The sequence below is a fragment of the Phascolarctos cinereus genome, unplaced genomic scaffold (genome assembly GCF_003287225.1).
Source record: "Phascolarctos cinereus isolate Bilbo 61053 unplaced genomic scaffold, phaCin_HiC Scaffold_4;HRSCAF=312, whole genome shotgun sequence".
Taxonomy (NCBI): Eukaryota; Metazoa; Chordata; class Mammalia; order Diprotodontia; family Phascolarctidae; genus Phascolarctos; species Phascolarctos cinereus.
This window is the reverse complement of record NW_027555847.1, coordinates 122,885,963-122,897,057: the sequence shown is the minus strand read 5'-3', so window position 1 is coordinate 122,897,057 and position 11,095 is coordinate 122,885,963. Positions and strand designations below refer to the sequence as shown.

At 41.8% G+C, this 11,095-nt stretch overlaps 1 protein-coding gene across 3 annotated transcripts in view; it reads right to left on the bottom strand.

The window, feature by feature from the left end:
* Window positions 1–1,732: 1,732 nt before the first annotated feature.
* TBC1D24 (TBC1 domain family member 24) overlaps window positions 1,733–11,095 on the bottom strand; it is a 50,569-nt gene continuing 41,206 nt past the window's right edge. For 2 of the 3 annotated variants that reach the window (XM_021006295.2, XM_021006297.2), the window contains one exon: window positions 1,733–11,048. In XM_021006295.2, the coding sequence (XP_020861954.1) occupies window positions 10,891–11,048 (158 nt within the window). In that variant the 3' untranslated portion in view covers window positions 1,733–10,890. The remainder of the gene's footprint in view (window positions 11,049–11,095) is intronic. The other variant, XR_002328181.2, reaches the window with a different exon arrangement.

The following is an 11,095-nucleotide window of genomic DNA, read 5'->3' as shown; positions in this document are numbered from 1 at the left end:
TAAGTTTAATTACATTAAAAAGATTTTGCACAAACAAAATCAATGCAGCCAAAATTAGAAGGAAAGCAAGAAACTGGGGGAAAATATTATAGCAAGTTTTCTAATAAGGGCCTCATTTCTCAAATATTTAGGGAACTGAGCCAAATTTATAAAAAATGAGAGCCATTCCCTGATAAATGGTCAAGGTAAGGGATATGAATAGGCAATTTTTAGAAGAAATCAAAGCTATCTACAGTCATATGAAAAAATGCTCTAAATCACTACTGATTAGAGAAATGCAAATTAAAACAACTCTGAAATACCACCTCACACCTATCAGATTGACTAACAGTACAGAAAAGAAAAATGGCAAATGCTGGAGGGGATGTGGAAAAAGAGGTCCACTAATATACTGTTGGTGGAGTTGTGAATTGATCCAACCATTTTGGAGAACAATTTGGAACTATGCCCAAAGGGCTATGAAACTATGCATACCCTTTTACCTAGTAATACCACTACTAGGTCTGTATCTCAAAGAGAACAAAGAAAGGGAAAAGGATCTATTTGTACAAAAATATTTAAAGCAGTCTCTGTCAAAATATGATAGAGATATACTCTGTTTCCCAGAGCTAGGGCCCAACAAGCAGGCTGTGTTCTGAGCTTGGTATAGCAATAAATCACCCTCTAGAAAAGTGTATTGCTTGGATCAGCACCAGGTGATCACTGAGGAATTTAGCTCCCCCTATTTCCCAGGGCCATCTATCACATATTCACAATCCCTGTTCCTTGTCACTGACAGGTACTGCATTCCTGTTCCCATCACAGAACTCTGGTTCTGTGCCCTGCAGGGTGGGCATGACCCCCAAGACTTGAGACAATACTATTCCCACAGGGCCTGTGGGAACATTAACTCAAAACCTAAAAATGATTATGTCATGGTCCAGTTCAGGACGTATGTAAGACCTGCCTTTAGTCCAGCATGGTAAGCCCTCCTTCTTAGGAGGGAAGGCTTCCATATGCATACATCATTTTCCTCACTCTGAAATTAAACTTCTGTTTGTGTCATGACTCTCCTGTCTCTAGCCTACTCTGTTTGTTTGGCTCCAGCTACCCACAGGTTAGAGGCCGATTCTGGTCTGGTTGACAAGTTCTTTTAGTGGTGGCAAAGAATTCGACAATGAGGAATGCCCATTAATTGGGAAATGGCTGAACAAGTTGTGGTACGTGACTGTGATGGAATACAATTGTGCTGTAGGAAATGATGAAGGGAATGGTTTCAGAAAAATCTGGAAAGATTTACATGAGTTTATATAAAGTGAAGTGACTATTGTACACAGTAACAGCAGTATTGTAATGACAATACTGTGAAGTACTTAGCTACTCTGATCCATAAAATGATCCATGACCACTCTAAAGGACTCATGATGAAAAATGCTATCTATCTCCAGAGAGAGAAATGAAGCCTATTTCGAAGCATATTTTCTTTCACTTTATTTTTCTTGCCTTCCCCCTGCTCCTCCTTCCCAAACATGGCTAATTTGGAAATGTTTTGTATAACTTCATACATATAATGGGTATTGTATTTCTTGCCAAGAGACTAGGGGAAGAGGGAGGGAGAGAATTCAGAATTGAAAGTTAAAAAAAATTTTTTTAATAGCCTCAATTTTTTTCAGTGAAGTATGAGGCAAAGTCATCAGCTGAGAAGGGTAGGGAGAGAGGGAGCTGTGGGAAGCTTGATAAGAGAATCAATGAATCAAACAATAAATAAACATTTATTAGATGTCTACTATGTGCCAGGCACTACAAGTACCTGCCCTTAAGGAGCTTACAAACTAATAGAAGACAACACATAAAAGGAAATGAAAAGAGAGGTGAGAGGCATATGTGTATAGAGGTACCCGATGTAGGTAGAGAAGTCAGTCAGAGAAGTCCTAAGTAGTGCATCCAGGTGAGAAATGAGGAGATATTGGGGGGTGAGAGACAGTGAGGAGTCAAGGATGACTTGGGTTTCTAGCCTGACAGATGGGGCGGATGGCGATGTTCTCTATAGTAATAGGGAAGTTTGGAGGGGGAGTAGGGTTTTAGAGGGAAAGATAAATGAGTTCAGTTTTGGATGTACTTGAGTTTAGGATGTCCACTGGACATCCAATTCGAAATGTCTAAAAGGCAGTTGGAGATACAAGTTTGGAGGCCAGAAGAGAGGTTAGGGCATGATGGGCAGGATTTAAGAATCATTAGCATATAGATGATGAGATCACTAAGAGAAGTAGCATAGAGGGGGAAGAAAAGGGGGCCCAGAACAGAGCCTGGTGGGACACCTATGATAAGAGGGCATGACTGGGATGAGATCCAGCAATAAAGACTAAGAAGGAGCAGTCCAGCCAGATAGGTGGGAGAACCCCAGATAGGTGGGAGGAGAACCAGGAGAGAGTGGTGTCCTGAAAACCTAGAGGGAAGAAAGTATCAAGGAAGAGAGTATGATCAACAGTGTCAAAGCCTGCAGAGAGGTCAAGGAGAATGAGGATTGAGAAAAGGCCATTAGATTTGGCAACTAAGACCATTGGTAACTTTAGACAGAGCAGTTTTGGTGGAATGATAAGGTTAGAAGCCAGATGTAAGGAGGTGAAAAAAAAGAGAGAAGAGAGAAAGTGGAAGCATCTGTTGTAGATGGCCTTTTCAAGGAGTTTAACCACAGAGGGCAGAAGTGACATAGGATGGTAATTAGCAGGAACGGAAGAATTAAGTAAGGGTTTTTTCCTCCCTCAGGAAGGGGAAGACATGGGCACATTTGTAGGTAGCAGGAAATGAGCCAGTAGAGAGGGAGAGATTGCAAATAAGTGATAGAATGGGGACGACAGAGGGAGCAACCTGTTGGAGGAGAGGGGAAGAAATGGAATCACTTGAGCAGATAAAAGGGTTATTTTTGGTAAGGAGTAAGGCCACCTCATCATGTCAGACAGGGGTAAAGGAAGAGATAGTGGGAAAAGGAATACAAGCAGTATAAGGGAGAAGAGATAATATGAAGCCACTGAAGATTTTTAAGCAGAAGAGTGACAGATCAGACTTGTACTTTAGGAAGATTATTTTGTGAGTTGTGTGAAAGAGGATAGACTAGACTCAAGGAGACCACTAATTAGAAGTCTACTGCAGTGTTCCAAGCAAGAGATGATAAGGTCCGGAACTAGGTGTTGGCTATGTGAATGTAAAGTGAAATGAAGCAGAAAAATTCCATAGGTAGATGGTAGAAATCACAGAACTTGGTAACTGATGGGATTGGGAGGCAAGAAGGCAAGTAAACAACACTGACGAATTCAAGATTACAAACCAGGGTTTCTATAATGATAATGCTGCTATAATTTGTTGATTTCCATATTATTTACTCACCTTCAGCACTAGGGTCATCATCTTCCTCTCCATTTTATCTCACACTCTCAACTGGTGACTTTAAACTTGATGTAGGTATCGCCACAGCATCCTGACCTCATATTTCCTCACCTCCTTAACTCCTACAGCTTTCATGACCTCTCAGGTCTCTTCTAGCTCAAAATCTATAATATACTATGACCTATAACTACATACAGGCACAGCTATACCTTAGACTTTATCATCACCTCCAATGTCCTAAACAATGAAATTCTACTCTAACATAGTTTTGTATCCTGCTTCCCCAGTTTCCTCATGTACCAGAAACCTGCTCTTTATCCACACAGTGACCTTGTCTCTTGATACTTTCTTATTTGATCTAGAACTCCTGGCCAACCATTTCAACAACTAATTAACTGATATCCCAGAATTTTTCATCACTTCTGCCCTTTTAATTCCTGCTCTATTCTCAACCCTAGGTTAACCCTCCTTATTGGATTTCTATGCTTCTGGACTACTAAGCATTGCTAAGAAAAGCCTTAAAATTAATACTGATTCTACCTGCTACAAACTTATTCTGTGTAACTTCAGTTAGGCCCTCACTGCTCCTTGGTAATCTTTTTACTGACTCCTTATTGGCTCCCTCTCATTCTCTACAATTTTTCCAAAAACGCGTTCAAATTTTGGCTTTGCCACTTTCTGTGTGATCTCTGGTAAATCACCCAGTCTCTCCAGGCTTGTTTCCCCAGCTATAAAACTTTACTATCTTCACCTGCCCTCTCTTTTCCTCTTACCTTTGAGGATTGGGCATCCTTACCCCTTATTAGCAATAATATCTCTGTGTGCTCTCCACCCTCTTTGCTCTGAGATCTCCATCAGTTATCTTTTCTCTGTATTGCATCTTCAATCTTCTCCCCTTACCACAGTCTCCTTTAGATTACAGCCATGCTGTCTCCTTTGTTCTTACATACACACACAGACACACACACACACCCTCTCTTGGCCCCACTATCTATCTGAGCTACTGCCTTTTTTCCCCTGCACTTTACTGACATACTTTTAGAAAGCTGAGACTTCTACAACTGAAGATTATATTTCTTTCTACCTCTTCATTCTTCAATCTCCTCCCTCTATCTGGCTTAAGTCTTCACCATTTTTAATTGAAATTATTTTAAGGTCAATAATAAATTTATTGCCAAATCCAAATAGGCTTTTCTCAGTTCTCATCACCTAACCTCTCCAGAGCTTTTTAAAAAAATACTGTTGACAACCCTTCCTTCTTGGTACTTTCCTTTCCATTGGCATCTTTAACTACTGTACAATAATGTTTCTCCTCTAAGCTCTCTGATTTGTTTTCCTCCGCCAACTTTTTCTCCAGGCCTATTATCTGTTTAAATTAGCAAACCTGACAGAAGCCTCAAGTACTTTATGTTAGAGATAGGGACAGGAGCTGTGATTTTGTATAGGGTATTATTTCTTGGGTGAGGAAACTCTACCAATGCAGATCAACACCTCTGCAACTTATTCTTAAAAGAGTTGCCTAGAACACTAAGAGGCTAAGTGACTTGCTCAGGGTGACCTAGCCACCATGTATCAGAGGAGGAACTTGAAGCTAGCTAAGTCTTCCTGGCTTCAAAGCTAGATCACTAGGAAGAGCTAACAATGGTATCTCTTTAATTTTTTTTTTGTTATTCTGAACTTGACAAATACAAAAATAATATTTCCCTATACAAACAAGAGAAAAAAGATTCTAAATGAAACTTAGTCTTATTATCAATAGGTTAAGTATAAATTCAACCAGGCATGTCAGTTCCAAAGCTATCTCACTTATCTACTGCCCTCAACCTCCTTTGATCTCTTCTGTATATTTTCTTTAAAGCCTTTTTCTTCCTTTTAAAAATTTCTATCACTATCCCTTCTCCTCCCCATGTAAAAGCCCTCTTTTTATCACAGTCAAGAAAAAACATTCACATCAGACATATCCAAAAATTATATATGTCTCTAAACCAATAACCAAGGGTCTCCCTCAACCAGACCCTTCAGTGGAAATGGTTCTCAAGCCCAGACTCTCCCTAAATGAACTAATCCACTTCCACTATTTCAAATTAACATCTCTATGTGATTGATTTCCACCTCCATCTCTAGCTCCAATATTTCTCCTAATATCTAGATACATATTTCCAACTGCCTTTTGGCAGAACTCAATATCTTTCCTCCCCCTCAATTCATTCTTTTGAACTTTCCTATTGATGTTAAGGGCTGTACTTTTAAGTCACTTAGGTTCACAAACTTAGTGTTACCTTCAGCTTTTGCAGTCTTCCTCCTAACTCATCAGTTGCCAAACCTTATTTCTCCCTCTTCAATATATCCCTTTATTGCTACTCACTTAGCCACTACCCAAGTTCATGTACTTCTCACCTGGATTATTGCAATAGGCTTCTAGTTATTCTCCCTGCCTTAAAAGTCTCCCCTCTCCAATTTATCCTTCCCATTCAGCTGCCAGCGATTTTCCTAAAGTCAGTCAGTAAGTTAGCATTTATTATGCATCTATTACGTGCCAGGCACTGTGCTTAGTTCTGGGGATTAAGAAGAGAGGCAAAAGGTAGCCCTGCTCTCAAGTTCACAGTTTAAGAGGAGAGACAACATACAAATAAATAGCTATGTGCAGACAGTATTAAGCTACTAAAATGAAGTATTAAGCCATTAAAACAAAACTGCACTAAGACTTTTGGGACACCTTTACAGGGTAAGTTGGAGATAATTTCAGGAGGCAATAAGATTAATGAGGGCAGGGAAGGGCTTTCTGCAGAAAGTGAGGTTTTAGCTGAGACTTGAAGTCAGGGAAATTAGGAGATGGAAATGAGAAGGGCAAGCAGTCCAGGTATGGGGAATAGCCAGCAAAAACCCTTGGAGTTGGGATGCAGAGTGTGGTGTGCAAGAAGCAGCCAGGAATCTAGTGTTGCTGCATCACAAAGTATAGGTGTGTGGGGCCTGGGGGGAGGTAAGGTGTAAGGAGACTAGAATGGCAGAAAGAAGTCTGGTTATGAAAAACATTAGGACTTTATTGGAGGTGATAGGGAAACAAGGGAGTTGATTGAATGGGGAAAAGGGAAGGTGATCAGATCTGTGCTTTAGGAAGATCAGTTTGACACCTGGGTTGAATATGGATTGGAGTGAGAGAGACTTGAGGCTGGCAGACCCATCAATAGCCTATTTGCAACGGTACAGGTATGAGGGGATGAGGTCCTGCACCAGGATGGTGGCAGTGTCACAGGAGAGAAGAGGGCATATATGAGAAATGTTATGAAGGTAGAAATGGCAGGACTTGGCAAGTGATTTGATATATCGGGGATGAGAGTGAGGAGTCCTGGATTAACACCTAGGTTGTAAGGCTGAGTAACTGGGAGGTTAGCAGTCCTTTCCACAGTAATACGGAAGTTCGGAAAAGGGGAGGGTTTGGGGAAACTAGAACAAATTTGGACATGTTTAAGATGGAGTTTAAGATGTCTGTGAGACAGCCAGCACAAGACATCCAATATGCAGTTAGAGACACAAGACTGGAGGTCAGGAGAGAGGTTAGGGATCAACAAGTCGATCTACATGGAGATGATAGTTGAAACTATGGGAGCTAATGAGCTCACCAAGTGAAACAGTATAGAGAGAAGCTGGCTCAGGAGAGAGTCTTAGATTAACAGGAATGACCTGGATCCAGCAAAGATGATAGAAAAATGGTTAGATAGGTAGAAGAACCAGGAGAAAGAAGTGTTATAAAAACCTAGAGAGAAGAGTATCAAGGAGTAGAGAGTAATTGACAGTGTCAAAGACTGCAGAGAGGTCAAGAAGGGTGAAGATTGAGGAAAGGCCATAAGATTTGTTAAGTGATCACTGGTAACTTTGGAAAGAGTAGTTTCAGTTGAATAATGAGGTCAGAAGCCAGAATGCCAAGAGTCAAGAAAAGAGTGAGAGGAAAGGAATGGAGGCATTAAGTGTATAGACTTCTCAAGCAATTTAACCAAAAAGAGAGGAGATATAGTGGGGATGGATGGATCAAGAGAGAATTTTCTGAGGATAGAGGAGACATAGACATGTATGTATATTGGGAGCAGAAAAGCAGCCAGTGGACTGCAAAAGATTGCACATAAATGAGAGAGTAGAGATTGTCTCCTCTAACATCCTTGGAGAAGGAAAATGGAATGGGATCACTTGGGCATAGCTATGGAGGGGTTTGCTTTGGCAAGGCAAAGAATCACATCTTTATGGGAAATGGGTGAAGGAGATGGTTGCAGAAGGCATCTGAATAACAGGAGGAGGGGAGAAGAGGGAGCTCTCTCAAATGGCCTTAATTTTTCAATGAAATATGAGGCAAAGTTCTCAACTGAGAGGCTAGGGGGAGGTTTGAAGACAGATGAAAAAATTTGGAAAATTTTTGCTAGGGTGAGTGGGATAGTGAATTAGTTAGGAAGATACAAAAGGACTGCCTTGCTTCAGTGGGGGCCCAGTTGAGAGGACATGCATCTGTAGTGGACCTAATGAGCATGAGTTCAGCTTTTTGGTTTTCTCTAGTTTCATTCAGCACTGTTAGGCATGTAGCACATGGTGGGAGTAATTCAAGGCTCAGATTTGGCAGAGCAAAATATTTGATTCAATAAGAATCCAAGGGACTTGAGAGGACAGCATAGGGTTGAATTGGTTCACCAACATGTCAAGATGGGGAAGGGAAGAAAGTGTAGTCAATATAGGAGTAGTGGTGAGACTGGAAGTCATAGTGAGGATGAAGAACAGGTTTTGGGGTTGTAAGGGAAAGGAGAAGGTGGAATGAAAAGAGATTGTGATCAAAGAACTTCAGCGTTCATTGAACATGGGAAGTAGTACAATGTGGCTGATGGCAAGATCAAAGGCATGCCCATCTCTGCATGTATCAGTAGCAGGGTGGAGATCAGTCAGGGGTAAGGTTGGTCCCAGTGAATCAGGCAGCAGTGTGTAGCTGGAAAAGTCTGCTTATGCTCCACTCATTCAATTAGTTTCAGTCCCTCCCTGTTACGACCTGGATCAAATATAAAGTTCTCTGTTAGTCATTAAAAGCCCTTCACAACCTAGCCCCTTTCTACCTTTCCTGTCTTCTTACACTTTTACATTCCAATTACACTGGATTTCTCGTGGTTTCTTATATAGACACTTCACCTTCTGACTAGGCTTTGGGCTCTCTGTTCCACTTTTGGAAGGCTCTTCCTTCTTTTCTCTGCCTCTTTAGCTTTCCTCAAGACCCCACTTAAATTCCACCTTCTGCAGGAGGTCTGTCCCAGTCTTCCCCACCCCGATTCCTTCTGTCTGAGATTACCATCCATATGTTCTGTATGGATCTTATACTTACATAGTTACATGTTGTCCCTCCATTAGAATGTGAGCTTCTTGATGGCAGAGAAGTGCTGACTTTCTTTATATCCCCAGTGCTTAGCATAGTGCCTGGCACAGAATAAACATTTTATAAATGCTTGTTGATTATGTATTATTGCAAGCTAGAGGATCAGAAACTGTTTCATTTATTTTATCCTTAGTGTCTAGAACAATGCTTTGCAGTTTAATAAATACTGAATTGAAATGAAGTGGCTCAGCTCCCAAACTCCTCTCTGTAAAGGACATTCATACCTAAATGTGACTAGATTTAGCTTTTGAACCTGATCTCAATTTTATTCAGGCCCCAACTGAAGACAGTAAAGATTTCCTTCATTCCACATACATTCCTGGAAAACAACTGTTACTAGAGGCTTCAAGGTTTTTAAAAAAAATTAATCAGACACAGAGTTCTCTGGGAAAAGAAAAAAAAAACCTGCTTACCACAACTTAGTTGTAAAGTGTTAGCAAATAAAGGATTAAAATGTCAATCAACCCTGTGTTACATTCATAGTTGTAGTTGGTGGCCAGCCCCAAGAGACTAGGCAAGCAAAAGGATAAAGTTTAGTCAGTGGGAACTCAGATGTGGCAGTTTCCAAGGGCATGCCTCCAGCCCATGTTGTCTCAGTATCCCTTGCCTACTTGTTCTGAACCATAAGTAACTTTGATTCTGATCCAGGTTTCATTATATGATTGCATAAGACTATGTGCTATGGTGCCTTCCCCATTCCTAGAGAAAAGCCAGAGCAGGAGTTGGGAAGGCAGAAGAAAGAATCAGGGCTCTTGATGGAGACGTCCAGAGGGAAGTCTATACCAGCTCTGATGTACTGCTGGCTTGGAAATGTTACCTCAAAAGCATTTCTGCAACTTCTTACTTTTCCATAGCGTTGTTCTGCTGGCTTTTTGGAATCCTGAACAAGAGGCAGCTTGGGACAAAACTACCCAAGCAAAGGAGAGCAGAGCTCTTACGTACCCCAAGGACAAGTATCAGGCACCAGAGGTCACTCTCTTTCTCACTCTCTATTATGGCAAAGAGCAAAAGAACCACATGGGGGCACCAAAGTCCAAGGAGTAACAGGGTAATGACGCATAAGCCCTGGTGAGGCAATGGAACTACTGTTCTTCAGGTCCCAGTATTGGAAATTTGTGGAGAGTAACCTCAGAAACACCCATCCCTCATCCCATTCTTCTTCTCCCAGAAAGAGGAGAAATCAGGACCCCAAAGAAAAAGTACAGGACAAATACCCAGGCACAGACCACCAGATTCAGTGTTAAAGGAAGAGACGTATATACACATAATGAGATTTTTTTTGAGGGTATAGAGGGACCAAGATACCTAGATAAGGGAGGAAGGTGAATGAGTACTCAGAAAGCTATGAAGACATGAGGGATTTGTGTAGAGTGCTAATTCCAGGATCCAGAGGTTAATGCCATCCCCTCTGAGGACTTCTCTCTCTTGGACTTGAGCCTTCTCCAAAACCCAGAATGATAAGGTGTCTGTTGGAAGGATTGTTTGTCCACATCTGAGCCTATGATTTGAGAGAGGAAAAGGGTAATCCCAAGGGCTACATCTGGGGAAGCCTGGTGACTTCCTGGGCAATTGCAGAGGAATTTATGCATGGGCCTTTGTTCATCTGCACCTTGATTACCCTTAGAACAAAGGTTCCTTCCCCTACCCCACCAGCCCACCCTTCAGGAACAGCCAGAGAGCCTAGGCATGACCTTGGAATTGGTTCACATAATATCATGTTTGCTATTTATGTCCCCCAACACCATCCGTGGGCTCTGTCCCAAGAGGAGACAGGACTCTGGATTACACCAAAGTCTCTAAGCAGATGGGGCAAGGCTTGAGTCTGTCTCCAGAAATGATCTGATCCCCATAACAGGCTCCAGCTCAAACTAACCCATTCCCTAGGGGGATGAAGAGAAGGGAAGTTTCAGGAACTCTTGACTACAGGCTGACTTTTCAGAGGGGTCAGTAGCCATCATAGAAAGCCGGGATGGAGAGAGACCCCTAAAGGATCATAGGGCCTTGTGTTTCTATCCAAGATCACGACCTGAAAATGGAGAAGTCAATCCTGGAGTAGCCTTCCTCCTGTGCTGGAAGCCCCTGAATATCCTTGTCTTCCTTGCAGGGACTGGTGAGTGTGGCTGTTTCTACTCTTGTATGTCAGCATTCCAGAAGCCCCATACCTCTAAGGAAGAGATGAGGAAGTTTTCAGAGCACAGAGGCTCATTGTTAAAGGTTTCACAATGTCCTGTGTGGCCTCGATTCAGGTCCGCATCAATGTACAGAGCCTGACCACCTCCACCACCTGTGAAGATAAAAAGGTCAGCAGCTATAGCTAGAAAACAACTGCTG